The sequence below is a fragment of the Sphaeramia orbicularis genome, chromosome 4, assembly GCF_902148855.1.
Source record: "Sphaeramia orbicularis chromosome 4, fSphaOr1.1, whole genome shotgun sequence".
In the NCBI taxonomy this organism is placed as follows: Eukaryota; Metazoa; Chordata; class Actinopteri; order Kurtiformes; family Apogonidae; genus Sphaeramia; species Sphaeramia orbicularis.
The window spans coordinates 46,627,912-46,646,929 of NC_043960.1; the positions used below are offsets into that span (position 1 = coordinate 46,627,912).

The 19,018-nt window shown below is 37.8% G+C and overlaps 1 protein-coding gene across 1 annotated transcript in view; it reads right to left on the reverse strand.

Moving 5' to 3' along the window:
* The window catches only part of faf1 (Fas (TNFRSF6) associated factor 1), an 83,533-nt gene that overhangs the window by 25,738 nt on the left and 38,777 nt on the right, over window positions 1-19,018 (reverse strand). Inside the window, exons 9-15 of the mRNA XM_030132588.1 lie at window positions 18,432-18,527; window positions 18,157-18,280; window positions 17,978-18,041; window positions 17,792-17,873; window positions 8,843-8,997; window positions 759-895; window positions 547-635 (exon numbers count right to left, since the gene is read on the reverse strand). Of these exons, the coding sequence (XP_029988448.1) occupies window positions 547-635; window positions 759-895; window positions 8,843-8,997; window positions 17,792-17,873; window positions 17,978-18,041; window positions 18,157-18,280; window positions 18,432-18,527 (747 nt within the window). The remainder of the gene's footprint in view (window positions 1-546; window positions 636-758; window positions 896-8,842; window positions 8,998-17,791; window positions 17,874-17,977; window positions 18,042-18,156; window positions 18,281-18,431; window positions 18,528-19,018) is intronic.

Below are 19,018 nucleotides of genomic sequence, written 5' to 3' on the forward strand. Positions count from 1 at the left end.
TAGTCGTGTGTGACCATCTTTCCAGCCTTTGTAGTTTTATTTAAACAGTATTTGTCTAGAAGTGGTTCTGTCCCTGGGGTTTCAATCCTGTTGATAACTGTAAGAGGTTTCCACTGTTACTCTTCAACTGTAGTAACAGTGGTTGAGCTGACAGTCATCATCAGCCTCCTCCTCTGATGTGAGGACTATGGACACAGCTTGTGTCCCAGGTGCACTGTGATGCAGCAGTAATCGCCATAATCAAAGACATTACCTTGGCCAGTGATACACAGATACTGGTGCTAACAGACTGGCTTGTTTGGTCAACAGTAACAGGTTGTGTGTTGTTTCCTTATACTCTTATCATGTTACACAAACGCTGCTCCATTTTTACCTCTCCAATTTTAAGTCAGCAGAATGAAAAGCTGCCGAGTACAACACTTTGCTCATGCCTAAACGGAAACAATGGAGCTGAACACAGTCGACGTGTGTTTTGAGAAGAATCCAAAGCACTGTGACATGTCTCTGAGGCTGACATTTGTGAATCACTGCAGTGAAAAGCCTCACCTCGTCTTTAATGTCCTCTTGTTGTTGTGCTGTGAAGATCTCCATTGCTCCCATTAACCTCATCATCAGCTCATCCACTGTTGTATTGCCTACAAAAAAAGATATTATCAGTTACAAAATTCAGCATTTTAAAGCCAAACAACTGAATGACAGAAAAGATTTTTCATATGTTTACTTAATGAATGCAATTGAGTAGAATACAGAGTAATTACCTTGAATAACATTTAGAACTTCATTGGATGTGCGTTTTCCCATGACTATAAGGAGCAGGGGGAACTGGTCTGTCTTGTACGTCCGTATAGTTTGTGTTACCACGCTGCCAAAGTGCCTTGTACACATGGTGAGTAGTCTGAAAGACACAAATCACACAAACTCATTCACTCTATTTGACTCACTTTACCGAATACATACATCTGAAAACATCTCAGCGACATTTGGAAAAAAATCAGGGATGAAACGCAGTTTTTCAGAAAAGAAATACACATGGCTTGTGGCATTAAGGACTTTAAAACCAATTCTACCTTTTCTTATTCCATCAGAGTGACATCCTACCTCAATTGGAGCAGCAGAAGAATTAGTATTCCTCACCAGACACCCAGAATAGATGGGGCAAGAGAGGATTTCTTATTCCATTACAAAGACAGAACTTTTTAAATTAACACTTGAGGGAAGGAAAAGGGTAGCAGGCAGCCAGGGCCCCGCCAAGCTCCCTGTAAATGTCATAATATTAATGAATTGCTATAGACTGAATGCAAATATAGATTAGCTTTTTCTCCCGCCTTTTAATAAGACCTACTTTAATAACTGGCTCGTAAAATATAGAAGTAATGGAATGGATGGAGGGACAGTGGGTCAGAAGAAGATGATGGATGGAAGTGATGCTGTTTTGAGGAAGGGGGGGTAACTCATTAAAACAGGAAAGCCAAGGGAGTGACTCGTACACTTCTCAAACTATGAAACTGAGCACTTAAAGCTCATTGTGGTATTGTAAAGTAAAAAATAAACCAATACTTTCTAAATCTGACAGGCGCCACAGTTGTGGAATTCAATCAGATCCTCTTCCTCTGAACAGAGCTGGGATCCAAAACCAATGGCTTTAAACTGTGACAATTATCACAGCCATGATACATATCTTTTTCTATTGTCTTTTAGTATTAGTTTGGTTCACATTTTCAGCTAAAACACTTATAAAATGTTACTATTTACCAAATTTTACTCCTGCATGTTTTGATATTATACACAGATGTATTTTTTTCCAAGTACTCGATGTCCTATACGTTCAGTTAGATCGTGGACAATCTATCTTAATTTGAGTACATTTGAATCACAGAACTAAATAAAGCACCTTATTAAAACGAATACAATTGGAGCATTCAGCCATTTACAATCTTAAACCTCCCTCTTCTACTAGGTCTAATATTGCCCTACATATAAATATATATATATATATATATATATATATATATATATATATATATATATATATATATATATATATATATATATACACATATGAAAATATAATATTTTATCCATTCTAATCTATTTCTTATGAACTATATTTTTTATTTTAATTATTTCTTTTTTGTGATGTTTCTTAACTTCTTAGCTAGTAATTTTACTCTGTGTAATCCCTCAATGATAACGCCAATGGAAATAAAAAGTTGATTGATTCATGTACAGACAATTTAAAAGTAAATATAATCATCTCCCTTCTTCAGTTCTTACTCAGGACAGAAAATCAGCCTTTCCTAGAAAGGAATAATGATTTGATTTTTTTGTGATAATTATTCAAATAGACTGATGTGAAGGCTTCACCATAATCATCTATTACAATAATAAATATTTTTTGGCCATATCCTCCCTGTCCTACCTCACAATACTAGAAATATTAGCAATAACTCTAATACTGCAATAGAAATAACCTTTTTTATGGATCTTCTCCAAAATATTAGGATTTCAGCCATGGCACATTTCCTATCTTTGCACTGAATTTGCTCTCATACTGCACATTACTACTTTCAATGACAATGAGAGCATTGTGGTTTTTTGCTTTTTTTTAACATAATCCATCTAACAAATAGGAGTGCTCATATCCTTTGCAGTGGTAAATGTGCAAAATAAATGTAAGAATAGTAGTGAAAATGCCGCTTTGCTCTGTTGAACTCGGAGTGACCCATTGTTGTGAAGAGCCTGGGTACCCTAAATCCTACTGATCATTTTGTCCTGACACTGGTCCCTGTTCAAAACCTCAGCCAAGGCAGACCATTACAATAGCCCACAGAGAAACCCTAACCTGTAATGAAAGGCCCCAGAACAATGGACACTAACCTGAGTAACTCAATCTTACATCTCCCATCAAGCACAAGCTAAACTTTACTGGTTTCCTGCAAAAACTAAAATCACAGCCCCCACAAAAAAATTCATCATGACAACATAAAAGACTGGATCCAGTGAAACCGATAAATGAAAGGCCGGCTCCAATCAGGAAGTGAAGACTTTAGGAATCCTCCGATGGAACAAGTATGAACACAGTGAAAAGGGCAACGGTCGGTGAAGCGACTGCAGGAGCTCAGGTGAACAGTTCAGGGTCTGAGTCTCATCCAGCCAGAATATAACACGGTAAAAAATGTAGCCAAGTCTGTACCAGACCTGTGAAACACCTTCAGGGATAAACTAAATGTTGAGGAAACACCTGCAAGAAATTTGCAACTAACATGCCTGTGCTTCATTGCCTAATGTGCTTGACAGCTTCTAATTTGTCACTCATCTCATCTCCACCTGTCACTGCACATCCAGACACATAAAATAGTTAATGTTTCCCTGGACTGTCACGCTGCATTTCTTCAGATTAAAATGGTGTGTGAAGATGCGAGCAGACTATTTAGAGCTGGCATTTGCTCGGCTGAGCAGCTGATGAGTCAGGCTAGAACAGTAGCACTGCAGGGGATAGATTTACCCTCCACCTGTACGGAGCAGGTATGGGAACCGGATGCTCCCATCGCTCACTGTGTCAGACACACGTTGTTTCACAGCAAACATAGACATGTTTTGATTTGAAAATGAAATTTTGTTCTCCCTCTCAAGCAGTTGTGCTTTCACATATGAGGATGTCAAGAGGAGAAGTCAAGTGTACAGAACAGGTTTGAGTGTTAGTTTCAGAAACACCAGCTGACACCTCAGTGTCAAGAACAATAACAGGACATGCACGGCTTTGGCACAAAACTGAACTGCATTATAGCAGGCTTTGACTAAATAGAAATCTGGTGTCTTTCCGAGACCAACTTACAATAACACATCATGAACTGACAAAGAGCCAAAGGTGCTTAGTTGCACAGCTGAGACGGGGATGCTGAAGTCTTCAGATTTACAATCATCCAGGACGACGACATGTTATGTGAAGTATGTGAACATGTCTCTGTTGTCTGTTGTAATATCCACATTTACTGAAATATTTGTCCATCATCCAGGTAAGTGTTTGTGCTCTGATGATGACAGAATAGAATGGATGTCGAAGTTCAGTGTTTTAGCTACCTTTGTGTCTGAGCAAAGAAAAAAAACGTGAGAATGGTCTGTTTTGTGATTTACTTTGTAATCTGGGTCTTTTAACCCCATTATGAACTGGGTCATAACATCTACATGAGAAAAGCAGCGTTCGGCAACCCCTGTTCAGCAGTGACCATCAAAATCTGAAAATTAGAAAAATTACAACAAATCCATTAAAAGTACTTGTGTGCCTGTACACATTTGTTGGCATGAAGTGAAATGTGTAATAGAGTAGGTAGGCGTGATTGCTCACGCTCATAAAAACATCTACTTCTAGTGGATTTAGCTCCTAATTGTTTCAATATTTGCCATATGTACAGTGCCTGTTGAAAATACTAGATTCATTTCCCATGGGTGACAATTACACTGGCATCCAATCAGCGGAACTGCATTTATGCATAATTAATCATTTTAGTGAGAGGCCTGTGAGAATACAGTGAGTAGAGCAACAGGCACATTCCAATATCAGCAGGTTCATCACACACAAACACACTCACAGGGTCAGGATACCTTTGTAACAGCCTGTGTGATCGGTGCCAATCACCAGTCACTTTGGATCAACCCAAGAGCGTGAGAATGCAGGCAGTTGCTGTATGTGAGACTGAGAGCGTGTGCACATGTGCATGCATGCGTTATCAGCAAAGCTGTGACTCGCTGTGTGTGATGAAAAGCTCCAGATGTTGCCTGCCTTTTAATGTGCAATAAAAAAGCTCAGCTGGGGCAAAAAGCAAAGGAGGCCAATGGGAGAGAAAAGAGTGTGGAATGAAGGAAGGAGGGAATTTCTTTAAAAGAAAGAAAGGAGGGGTGAGGTCAGGGTGTGAGTCTTTCTTAAATGGCTCGTACCAGAGGGCAGGCTTAACTCTGGACAGCGTTAGTGGAGAAAGAAAGGAAAAAATAAGGAGGAAGACGAGACAAGATGTAGCGCAAAGAGGAGGTGGAACAAAACCACCACAACATCCACTTTCATACTGCAGATTAGATCCCTCTTCAAAGTCATTCTTATTCTTCAGTTACTCAGTCAAAAACATCAGTACTATGGACGTTCAGAGCTAGTATTTACAGACATCCCCAGGACCCTGACGGTTTATGCAAAGATAGAGATGTTTAGAGTCCTTCGTCTCCCACTGACCCTCTATTCAGACAGCTTAGTCAAGATTGCCCAATCTGAGGCCTCACCATGCAAACACAACGCCCTTTGTTAGCATCCAACCTCTGAGCTTTCTCTATAGAAGTTAAAGAGAGAATGAGACGACAGAGACGCAGGGTGTGAGCAGTGGACTGGAGCTGAATGCCAGCAATTAAAGACAAGCCCACACCAATGCACATAGGTCTGAAAATACTGTTTATGTATCAAACAAGTGTTTGTGCACAATCCCACTTCTATCATTTTCTAAAACTGTCTTTCCCAAACACAGGGTCAGGACCCATTTTATTCAATCACCAATTGAAAGGGGAAAATGTGAAAAAAATGAATGTAACTCAGTATTTCCTTAAGCTTTAGAACAAATTCTATTTTATACTTTTACTTCACTACATTTCAGAGAGAAATATTTGTAATCTACTACATCTATTTGATGGTAGTTACCTTTCACATAAAAAACAAATGATATTTGATGTCATGCATATATTTGATGATCTCTGATCTGATGTAGTTACTAATCTACCCTGTACTATACAAATGATTTACGCGTTTGCATTTAAAAAAAACTTATAGCAATAAAATCCTTTAACATGTATTTGTTAGTGGAATAATGTTATATTTTATAACGCAACACCTCAAAAAGAGTCGTGCAACATCATAAATCTGCTCGACTTTTATTTCTGATTTTATTGAAACTACTTCTTACTATTTTTACTGAGATAACATTTTTAATTCAGGATTTTAACTTGTCTATTTACTAACTATTTGTACACTGTAGTATTTCTGTGTTTTCTTAAGGATCTCAGTATTTTTTCCATGTCTGCCCAGTTCAAACAGAAGAGCGAGTGTTCTTGTCTACTTCACTGATCTGGTGGCAGTGGAGTCAGTAAAAATGTACGTTATAGCAGTTCCATGGAGACACCAAATTACTCTTTTGGCTCTTGAGCTGAACACGCTCTAAACACCATTCTGTTTGTACTGAACTGCCAAAACAGAGACCTTCAAACAGGAGGTTTACAGACTTCAGATTTAATAAACTATACAAAAGTATGTCAGTGGATGAAACAAAAACAACGACCAAGACATGAACAGGTTTTAGACTCGTCAAAACATGGTACTGTGGTACTTTAAAGACCACAAACAGAAGCTGCTCACATACAAACACTCTCCTCTTTACAAGATCCTCCCTGCTAGTTATCCAAACAGCGCTCTCCTCCAGACAATAAAAGACATATAAATAAAATATAAGGCTTAATCACACTGTCAGAGAGGTTCAGCTCTATTTAATGCTCTATTAAATGTCACAGTAGGATTAGAATAATCAGAGGTTTGGAGAAGGCTGCAGTGAAAGGGTTAACTAAGAGGAGATTTAAAGGCCGATATAATAGCCACTGTTGGCTGATATAACAAAAAAATTATGTTGTTGAAAATTAACAATTTTTGACTTGATCAAAAACTGGATAACTATTAAACTGAACACTTAAATAAATGTCATAACTACATAAATGAATAAATCAATCAATGAAGATGTCTCTCATCAGAGTCAAAATAATTAATCAATAATCCTGGAACTGACCATCAAATAAAGGGGGAAAGATCTGGATGATTCCAGGTCAAGACTCTTTGGAAACCTAACATTAGCCAAATACTCTCAAAGTCCTGCACTGACTGACACCTGACTGACCTGTCGAATCACTAATTATTACATACAAAACAAACATGATGATGACAAAATATTAAAGGTAACTTTAAGATGAATTGAAAAATAATTAAAATATTGAAAAAATTAACAATGTTAGCATCAGCTGACCAGTGGTCACAGGCACAGCGTCGTGAAAGTGCATGTATGCATGTTTGTGTGTTCTAAACAGTTTAATCCTGAAACAGAAAGAAAATTACCTTTGTGATTAATTCTCATTTTGGCTCACTCTCGCCACCACGCTGCATGCTCTCACAATGTGAAACCATTGTCTTTTCTGTTGTCATGAAATGCATTTTACAGTCTGGTGTGAAATAAATCAAACTCTGAGAACATATGAGATTTCACAGACACACAATGATGCACAAACTGCTGAGAGAAACAGATGGAGACAAATGGAGTGAAAAGCATTCATCATTTTGAACACTCAGCAGAGTGTGCTGTTTTTCATGTTTTTGTTGTTTATTGTTGTCGCTTGACCTTCGAACATATTTATTGTCAATCATTATGTTACTGAATGTAAGATGTTACTTGCATTCTATACTGATCTAAAATTAATGGTCTGGATGATTCTGAAATTAAATTTCCCTTAAACATACGAGGGCTATTCAATAAGTTCATGGCCTCACCCAGAAATACTGGTTGTTATAATACAGGATTTTACATTCTTTCGTGATGGGATAGTGATGCTTGAACATCGATGGACCAAGTGCATTGCTGTGAATGGAGATTATGTTGAAAAATAAAATATAAATTATCAGTCTGTGTTGTTCTGTTCTGGGTGAGGCCATGAACTTATTGAACGGCCCTCGTATAGACCTGGGTTTTGCTTTTATTAAGTGCAGGTCAGAAATGTGTCATTCAAGCTAAATGTAAGCTTTGATGATTTTAATTATTATTACAAGCTCCCATTTTAAGAAGAAAAAAATGTGGTTAATTGAGATTAACTACAACAAAATAAGCAATTCATTAGTTAATTTTTCATAAACTGGCAGCCCTAAAAACAATCTTGTATCCCACGCGGTACATTAGGACTAGAGTGCAGCTTGAGGCTATTTATTTTATCCCTGATACAGGTTTGTTCATATTACTAGAAATATTTTGCAAGGTTTCGGTTTACAGTAATACAGAACTAATGTTCCTGTAGGACACAGTTAGAAATGCGCAATATAGAAAGAAAGTAGTACTACCGCTTTTTAGGCTGCATTTTTCCAAGCTTGCCTGGTGAGAATCAAACATACTAAAAGCACAATACAGCCAAGTGATGCATTTAAGAATGACACTTCATCCTTTTCAGAAACAAGTGGCTGATGAGGTGTGTTCAATGTCAGCTTTTACATTTGAGTTTTTATTTGGTAAAGTCTGACTCAGTTTGTCACATAAGACAATGTTTAATGTCAAAATAATACTCAGTGAATGCAAAGCTATGATTGCAAAAAGGCACTTTGGCATTTGTCTGTATGAGAATTGATGCATAAATAATTTCACAGTCATCACAGTCATTGAGATAAATACAAGACCGTGTATTTGAGTTTACTTTATTTCTTTAATAGTTCTCACAATGGAAGTCAAAGAGGTGGTCCTGTTTGGTGATCTTCAGAAAATAAACCATAACTAAATAAAAAGCAGATTATTATTGATTTAAAAGTATTATACAAAATCAGTGAACATCACAAACAGACCCAAAACGTAGGTTTAAAATAAACAAATCTCAAGCATCCTGTTGTTCAGGATTTGGGTAGTATTAAAGTATTTTTAGAGGTCGTCCCCATCACATATTAAACAAAGGAAGATGTTAAACTGACTTGTGTCCTTTTAAACAGCAACAATAAAATGAGCTAAAGATAGACTGAAACATAAAAACCACCGAGCCGTTACCAATAAAACCAGTGTTCTGTCTGTTGTTCTACCTGGCTTTGTTGGCTTCTTTAGTGACGTCCCAGGCCCATGTGATGAAGTTCTGGCTCAGGTAGGAAACAATGGAGTCAGCACACATCATCTGAGAGCAGAAGACGTTGCTGAGGACACTCTCGTCGTTGTGGAGGTAGATGGCCAGCAGCTTCCTCTGTGGGTAAAAACACAGGTCACAAGTGGAAACAAAACTGTCAGTAAAGGTCAGCATTGATTTTCTACGTGCATTTTTTCTTCCAGGGTAAGAAACTGAGAAAGATTTCTACTTTTTTTTTTTTTTAGCATTTTTGTCTAATAACTTAATAAATGGTTGGGTGTTAACAGTTAAGTGCTAAACTTAGTTAAGTGCTTTTGGGCTGTAGATTGACACTGAGGAGAAAGACTTGTAATATTTGTTTAAAACTGAAAGAGGACATAAAATCTTGATCTGTCTTTCTCGATGGTACTGAGACCTTTATGCTTCATGTGGGTGTCTCATCACTGCAGAGACATTTCCACATTACATGACCGACAGATGACATAGGAGCCCAGCGGGTGCAGAGCCGGCATGACTCCTGCAGACCGATGTAAGGCCACAACTGGCAAAAAAACAAATACCACGCAAAATCAAATGGAGAGCGGTGTAAATAAGACTCCTCTTGGAAGCGACGAAGATATGGAGAAAACAAAACAGACAAATCACTCTATTTATTTTACACCAAATGCCAGCAGCCTGTTCAGGTTAGTAGCGGCAGGGCCAGACAATATTGACGAAGCTCCAAATCCAAGGATATTGACACCATCATATAAGCCTGGCAGATTCTCCTTACTGACAATCTAATTAAAAAACAAACACACCCACAAACATAAAAGGTTCCAAAGGACAATGTTGGAAATAATGCTCTCTAAATTACATGTCACTTCTCTTGCTATAAAAGAACAAATAAAGGAAAAAAAACTCTCTCAGTCTCAAGCTTTAGTTCATTTTTAACCATGACTGTGAGGGAGGAGTCAGGGGTCTGTTTCTCAGGAGCAGTAATCTAGGCTACGTATGCCAAAAGCAAAAAATCTACACAGGGTGTAAAACGTGATGGGAAGTAAAAGAAGAAGTTGTGCTATACTGTGGCCTGTGTAGAATAGGAATAGGAGAGCACTGCTGTGTTTGCTCAACGATTAGTGCTTTAGAATAATCTCCAGGGCTCCTAGAGAGAAGGAGCCGGGGACTCATTCATTGGACCGATTCAACGGCCTGAAAAGATTAAACACTCATGCTGAGAAGACAAGCAAATTCAGTCGAGTGAGGAATGAGTGCGAGGGGAGGGAGAGTTTTACAACACGGAGGAGGGAAAATAAAAAAAAATAAAAAAAAACCTGATACACGCTCAAACGCTGACATCCAAACACACACATGCACAGATGTGGTTCCCCTCCAGTAAAGGGCTCACAGTCACACACATGCATGCTCAATTAGAGCAAGTGTAAAGATTAATCAAAGTGGGCATTTTTGGCCAACTGAACTCCTTCATCTTAGTTAAACTGTCCGTACCCCTCTGTTCCCTCTCCGCTTTCAACTTGGATCTTTTGTATTGCCTGTCTTAGCAGGGAGGAGCAAATCCCTCAGTTCAGCTAAATTACTAGGTCTAACCTGAGCAGGATAGTGACCCCCCAGCCCTTCCTCACACCTGTTCACCTCGAACTAAACCTGCTTTGTGTGCATCTGTGTGTGTGTGTGTGTGTGTGTGTATGTGTGTGGTGGTGGTGGGGTGAAACACTGTGAGTACTGAGTCAGCCTGAGCCTCTCAGTGTTTAATCAATACCTCTATTACTCTGAAGGTCAATGGACATTTAGAGATAAACATACTTTTTTGACATTCTGCAGTTTTGTTCATTAAATCTACACAGAAACAAAGAGAAACATGAAAAGGAAAATGGTTGAAGGTTGAACCAAACGTCACTGGATTCTAAATAGTGCTATTTTAGTTGTAAAATATTTACAATTAGGCTACCACAAAAACCCAAAGTTCTACTTTTTTCATCTATATTTACAAAAGCAATATTTTTCTATGAAATCAGAGTTTTAATATTTCCCATTTAGATATGTTTATTAAATGTCAAAATACAACATACACACAGGTATTGACACACTCAAAGAAAAAAAAAAAAAAAAAATCAAACAAAACCCACTTAACCCTCCCAAACCCCATGCTGTCACCAGATCTATATGCATATGGCACTGTAGATATAAATAAAATTACATATCAGAGTGTTACATACACACATACATTTTAACTTGTTAAAGGCCTTGTATATGTGTCGTAGGATTGTCAAAAAAGGTTAAGAAAGATTTCCATACTTTATGAAACTTCTGTTCAGATCCACGTAGCATTTTAAGATTTCCAACTGATGGAGCCTCTGGAAAGACGTGCATCTCCATTCTTCTTATCTATCTGTGTCCTTGTCTAAATGTATCACAAATTCTAACCAGATTCTCAGAAGCCAAGAATAGAGGATAGTTGTGCACATCTCCATCCACTATTGTCTTTCACATACAACAGAGCTGGTTCTTTAACATCATGGTTTAAAACTTTGCCCATTAGTGTTTCAGACAATAACACACCTGAGCTGGTGACTGAGGGGCTTTTTTTAGTCTAAAAACTAGAAGCTGGTTTTAGCTTCTGCTCAAGAACTGCACTGATTTACCAAAACATCTAACATCTATTTCTGCATTTCTGTCTTCTCATCATACATGGTGGTGTTTCCATCAGACATTTATATTTGTTTCTTGCATTAATTCAGTGAATGTTGCAGTTTCCTTATGGGCTCTATGCACAGCCCTACTACTTCCTGAACTTCAGGTGGGTCCTTTATTTCCTGTCTTTCATTATTGGACACACTGATTAATCCAGGTGTGCCTAATGAATCAGTAGTCACAACAAGAAGCAGCAGACACACCTGGACTCATCAGTGTGTCCAATAATGAAAGACAGGAAATAAAGGACCCACCTGAAGTTCAGGAAGTAGTGGGGCTGTGCATAGAGCCCATTGCGTCCCACGTGTACACATGGATAACTATTCAACAAACCGGCACTATTTTTCATCAATGGATACATATCTCAAATCTAAAATCTATTTTTTCTATATTTTGAGTTTTTTCCAATTTTCAGTGTTTGAAATTAGGTTTTTCATTAGCAAAATACAAAACCAAAACACCTTGATTATACAGCTGATAAAGTGCTGTTTTCCATCCTCTGAACGCACTATTGACATCTTGTAAAAGTGGATCTAGACAGAACCAGTTGTGTGGTACATAATCTATACAGCACTATGCAAACAGTCCACTTTAGTTTTATTGGGTTTTTTACAAGTATGTGGTGTGTGGTTTGTGTGTGTGTGTGTGTGTGTGTGTGTGTGTGTGTGTATATGTATATGTACGTACATACGTATGTGTTATTATGTGTTTAAGTAAATTATATTATATTTGTTCGTAATAATATAAAGCCAAAAACAAAATTATGTAACAATAAGTATCAGTCATTAGAGTATAGATATGTTTAGACTAGGAAGCTTACTATTGCTATTAAATATTTAAGGAAAAGGGGTGGGAGTTTAGAAGTAATACTTCTTTTCACTCTTTTTCAAACATGTATTATGTGTTCTATGTTTAAATGTTTTGTTTAATTTTCTTCTGTTTTGACATGGACATTCGAAATAAATACATCAATCAATCAGATTTTTATTTATTTATTTATTTATTTATTTATTTATTTATTTATTTATCTATCTATTTATTTTAGGTAACATACAACAAAAAATACAGTATTGAACTAAATGGCTTTTACAGCCAAAAGTCAGTATTCAATGTGACCTCATGTCAAACTACCTTGGATCACCTCTTTAAGTTTTCTCAGTCACCTCAGGGTACATTATACCAACCTTTTTTCCACTATCTAGGTCCACACAGCCAATAGGATATCCATATTTTTAAAACAACACACCTAATGAGGCCTAATAGGATGTCAGTACAGTATGTTATATAATGGCAACACAACACTTTGTCTCAGTCAGCTAACTGTAGTTTACAGCTTACCTTAATGTCGACTGCAGTACAGTATGTGGTGTTTAATGAGCCTGCTCACTGTGTAAACCTGTGTCCATCATAATTCTCAGATGGGCACATGGCAGGTTTACTGCATTGTTGAGTATCTACATGTGATTAACTGTTAGCACATCCAGCTGATGAGACGCATTTCATCAGAATAGCTATAATACTAGTAATAATACAAACTATTAACCCTTTAAACATTACAAATATCATGTATTCATACAATAAGTGGTAAGAGTTTAGGCAAAATAACAGTTTTCATCCTCATTTCCAAGGTTTAAGTATAAATTCTAAAGCATTCACAGTATTAAAATATTATTTTTCCTTTATCTTTAATGAAAGATAAAGTTCAATTGCGTAGACCAGAGATTATCCAGCTCAAATACCATGATAGAGATATTAATTCTTTATCATTTTGGGTAAATTCACTCCCAAACACACACTTTGTACAGACTCTAACAGATATTTAACATTTAAAAATAAACTAAGTTATCGCTAGAGTTTATATCATTTAATGTTTTGTATAGTATTGGAATTTTACAATTTCTGGTTGAATAATGCAACTAATCAATAAGTCAGTAAAATTTATTTTTTCACTTTTGTTATAGAGGCTTTCCACAATACAAATACAATACAATGTGTCTCTCATTTTGGGATAAATCCTCCTTCAATTCCCTTAACTTTCCTTTTGACTTTATGTTGCATCTTTAGGGTGAGGGCAGATTGAAATATAAGGTTCAAATAGTTGTACATTTCTCTCTTTAGAAGCTGCTACTACCTGCACCAAGGCTCATTTTCAGTACTTCTGGAACAGGCTTTTAATTACAGATACAATATGTTTAACTGAAATAGGGGTCGCCAGTAAATGCGATACAGACAGAAAGAAACAGAGGAACAGACGGAATGAAGAGAGAGTGAGATGTCCGTATAGTGATTGTTCTACAGATGGCAGGCTCAGTCTGGAAAAGCAAACACTTCAAAATGAAGAGCTCAAATGACTGATCTAATGACCCCTGCACACATAGTGGGAAAACACATTCAGATCGATGACCAACCACTGAGCACACGCTCCACCCACTGCAACAAACACATTTAATATTCTTTCAACAGCCTTCTTCAACTCCTCAGATTAACTGTCAGATATATGAATAGCACGCTTAAAACATAATCCTTTCAATATCAATGCTCCTGTACATCATTAAGAGCGGGTGCGTAATTGTTATTTTCTTAGTGCACAGTTCATATTAGATTTTGTCTGCTCAAAATCACATTCTGCTGTTTAGATCTTTTCCTGTTATAATAGGAAACTGTGAAAATTCTCCACTACAAGTAAATGTAGTGCATTCAAAACTAAAGTAAAAATATTAGTATTGATATAAGTATTATTAAGTGCAATGGTCCCCATCATTGTTTTGCTATTATATGTTAGATATTTTTGATTCATATTGGTGTGTATTCATGTGCATATTAGATGAACTACTGTACATGTCAAGACTTTAGCTCACTTTTGATTTCAAAGGACTCCCTCCAGTGCAGAGCTGTGATGAATCTCAGTCTATTGTAGTGAATGGTGATGTATCTTGGGAAATTGCAGCTATTATAATGAAATCTTTAGGTTTTACTTGCAATGCTCCAAAGCCAGATCAGCGATTGGAAAATGGGATACTTTGTGTTACGTGTTATAAGTTGACTTGTATACTGAAAACCAAAGACGACACTTTAAACAAAAAAACATTTATATGTATAAGTGAGACTGAGACCGCCTCCTTAGATCTATATGGGACATACTATACAGCATGACTTCCAGACAGCTGGTAGAAAGCAGCCTAAGTAGAAAAAAAGTCACATGAATTCTGATGAGACTGTTCAGAGTGAGATCAGATCTGTATCTGATTTGGGGGCACATACAGTGTGTACATGGCCAAGATCTCAGATTCTGTGTGATTTGTGCTGTTTTTGCTGTCATGGACACTGTGACTGTCAACACATCTGAGTCATATTTAAGATTTGAGTGAAAAGATTAGATTGGTACCACTGTTGTCTGCAGTGTTACAACAGTCTGATGATATTTTGTGGCATTAATCTATTTAGGAATATTGGTATAAAAGTTCCCCACGTTTATTTATTTTGTACAGGGAGCCCTCTATTGATTTATTTATAATCCGTCCATTATTAAGTTTGTGATGATCATTTCAAGTGAAGTCAAAAACTCATGGGAGAGTGTTGCTTGTCATTTACAGCCTAAGATCTGAAAGATTTAAGTCTATCTACATGCCATATGCCAGCTGCTATTTTCCTCTTGACTCTTCGGGGCTAGTGCTGAGTGTTAAAGCGGATACTTGGCAGTGATAAATCCCTGAACTCTCCTCTCTAGTGAGGCTATGAATTTTGATGTGTCTTTGTGTGTGGCAGACAGGAGAGCAGTGGAGAGCGGGGTTAGAGTGATTAACCAGTGCGTTGATGGGGATTTAGTGAGGATCGTGGTTAGTGATGGGTGGCCTATCTCTCTGTACGCTCTGGCTAACCACTGATCCCCAGGAGGGTTCAGCTCAGCTCGGCTCAGCTCAGCTCTGCAGCCCAAAGCATTTTCATTAAGGATGGATTGAGTCTATCTCAACAGCCCCCCATTCCCCACCCCACCCAAACACCCACCCACCTCGGCAACACACACCTTCAGAAACACTTCATCAAATGTAGTGTTTTGCTTAGTGATTAGCCTCCTCCCAGGCTTTGAGAGAGTGAGACTGATTCCTCTGTTTGTAAACCCACCGAACCGTCCCCCCTTCACTTCGATTCTGCTGTCTTCTAATATCCCCTTAATGAAGTGGACTCTTTAGACGACGAGGATACGAAAACTAGATTCCTTTTCAAATGAGAGCAAAGAGCAGAGGAAGGGATGGCGGGATAGATGAGGAAAAAAAGGCCCGTATAATGGCGCACATATGCTACTGTGTAATGAAAGCGTCAATGGCAGCATGTTTTGGCCTGTAGTCTAGGACGCCTGTGACAAAACAGGACAAACACAGAACAGATCAAATAGCTTCTGTTTTCATGCACAATTCTTTGCACATATCCATCTTCTCTAAAGCCATTCTAACCGCGGCACAGTTGGCAGGCTAAATCGAGCTCACCCAGAATAAAACAAAATACGGGGGAAAATGAATACTATTTCGCACCAGCACAGTGTAGAGTACAGTGGTACAGTAGAGAGTGCGAACACCAGGGAGGCATTGGCCATATTGTGCTGGCTTAGGAGAGGAGATCAGCTGGGAAACAGGCGAGATGCCAAGCTTGTCTTTAGGTTTTTTTTCCCTCGTCTCAGTTTATCTTCGACTGTCTTTATCTTTACCTTCCTTATGCAACTTTATTCCTCTTTCTTTTCGCTCTGTATCTTCTGCTGAATGAACCACCCTGTGCCCCCTCCTCTCCTTTCACACCATGCCTTATCTGTGCTGTGTCCTCTGGCCAGTCTCCTCCATCCTCCCACCCTCCCGCTCTGTGCCTGGTGATGTGAAGTCCCCCTAACATCTTGCTGTGTCCTCACACTCTAAGAAGGCTGTAATCCACACAAGCTGTCAGTTGATACAAGCATCCTTAAAAGGACAAAACCCACAAAAAACAAGGGGGGAAAAGTGGATGGCTAAAAATAAAGCCACAGCTGTCAGGGTGAAAATTTGATGAGGGGTTTGATGAAATGACATCAATGTGGTTATAAAGCTTTTTCCACACAGGAAACAGGATAAATGAATAACAGTGAACTACCACAAAGGACACTGGGTAAGTAAAATATAAGCAAACACTGCTAATAGGGAAAATTTTTAATCACTGTTGGACCACTAATCCTATCAATACATGTCAGGTACAGGGGAGACTCAGCTTTTCACTGGTATCAAATGTCTTGGATGTTCAGACTCTCTGTACTGAACATGACTGCAGCATCATGTTCTGTAGCTATAAACCCATGGAGTTTCTTCTTCTGAACTGAAAAATGGCAATACTGGGCTCAGGAAAGGTTAGATGTAGTAAAAAAAAAAAAAAAAAAAAAAGAAAAAAATCACTGAAAGTGTAAAAACACACAAGTCCAACTTTCTCAATTAACCCATGAAGACCCAACTCTACTTTCACAGCAGTCAGTCTATTCTCTCTATTTTGTGTTTTTTCAGTGAAAATCTAGTACTTTCCTATATTTAATTCACTGATCATGTAGATGTTCACTAAACCTCAGATTAAAGTTGAGGGTTATTATATCAGACAGAGAAAACTGAAGAAAAAGTGACTTTTTCAGTCAAATCTATCATTAACTTAACATAAACTGTCTCCATCCACAGTCATTTGTCAAATGCATGGGTATTACTGGTGAATCAATGTTAAAGAAGATGACGGTGTTTCCATATTCACTATAGAGCCTCTGAGCATCCAAATGGGTCATATCTGATGACCATGAAAAGATGACAATCTGCAATTTACACCAATTATTGCCATGTATTGATAGGTTTAGTGGATCAGAAGTTAATAAATATTTTAGATCAGTAGATGATTTTGGTTGCCAGTGGCTGTTTGGGTCTTTGAGGGTTAAAACAAATATCTATCTATCTATCTATCTATCTATCTATCTATCTATCTATCTATCTATCTATCTATCTATCTATCTATCTATCTATTTATAAAGATGTTTTAATGACAAAGTACTTGTGCTTCAGGCACACGAATGGTGGCTCTGACAGTGTTTAAACTACTCAAATGAAACGACTATTAAAGGTTGAATACAAATTAACTGTAATCATAATCAACTGTTTGAAATAAAAAGGTGACAAAGAAAAAGAACACTGAATTAGCAGCTACAAAAGGAAAGAATCAGTTTACTTACATCTCTGGCTTTGCCATAGAAGGCCTCTTGAGATGCTGCCTCCAAAGACCCAATGAAAAACATGGGGTGGGTCTCTCCATACCTGCATGAAAAAGACAGAGCAGAAAGTCAGTGCACAACCAGCCTTACCTGCTCATGTACACAGTCCTCTGAATGTATATCACATACGCCTACTGCTTCACTCACCTTGAAGAAAATTCGGCAGTAAAGTGCAGTAAGGCATCAGCTTCATTCTCACTATTTTCTGGCACTGAAAGCAGCAACATAATTACAAGGTCAAGCTGTGGATGTATATCAGTGATAAAGAAGCTGGAGTTTATTCAGACCTACTGATTGATATAATTTTTTACAGCAACTGTACGTACTCATAGGCGATTTCCGACAACTTGAAGATCCCATTCCAAACATCTCTGAGTCGTCCACACCAAACTCTGATGCATCTTCGAAGTCATCACCCTCACTGTCACTTATCATATGAACATCTGCACACTATAGGCACACATCATTTAGATTAAACAGCAAGGGAAGCAATCTAGTACCATGTGTGATGATTCCTCAGGAATATACACAGACCCATGGGAACTGAAGCCACTGCATAGATCCTGTGAGTGTTTTTTTGTTTGTTTGTGTGTGTCCGTACCTCTTCTGTGGGCTCCTGGGCATTGGCTGGTGACAACCTTCGACAAACACTGAGGTGATGGCAAGGGTAGCTGATTCCAGAGACAGCTAATGTCATCTGAAAACAACAATAAAATAAATAATAGAAATAAGAAGCACTAATAACTTTCCATCATCTTAAATAAGTGGCCATACTCTAATCAGAGGGAATGATTGGTGATAAAAAAACAGAACTGATTTAAGCAAATTTGTAAAACTTCCCTCCACAAAGGTTTGTCTTCTAGAGGATAATGGTCCAAAGATATCTCTGTTATAATTGAAAGAAATATGTATAAAATGATGAGACATAGTTGTTTCAGAATATTGTCCACCCTGACTATGATTTTCCACCTTTTTGAGATCAGACTTTATGTGATAGTAGATCTGAACACTATACATGAATGTGCTCAGTCTTAACAAATAGGAATTTGGGGGGATTCTTTTATAACCTGGACCTTTTAATCATCAGTGGCAGAGCAAACAGGTGCAGTGTTTTTTCAGTTTCCCAATAAGTATGATGGAAGTGCATCTCAGCTGGCAAGCACTCATGTTGTCATGGACCATAAACAT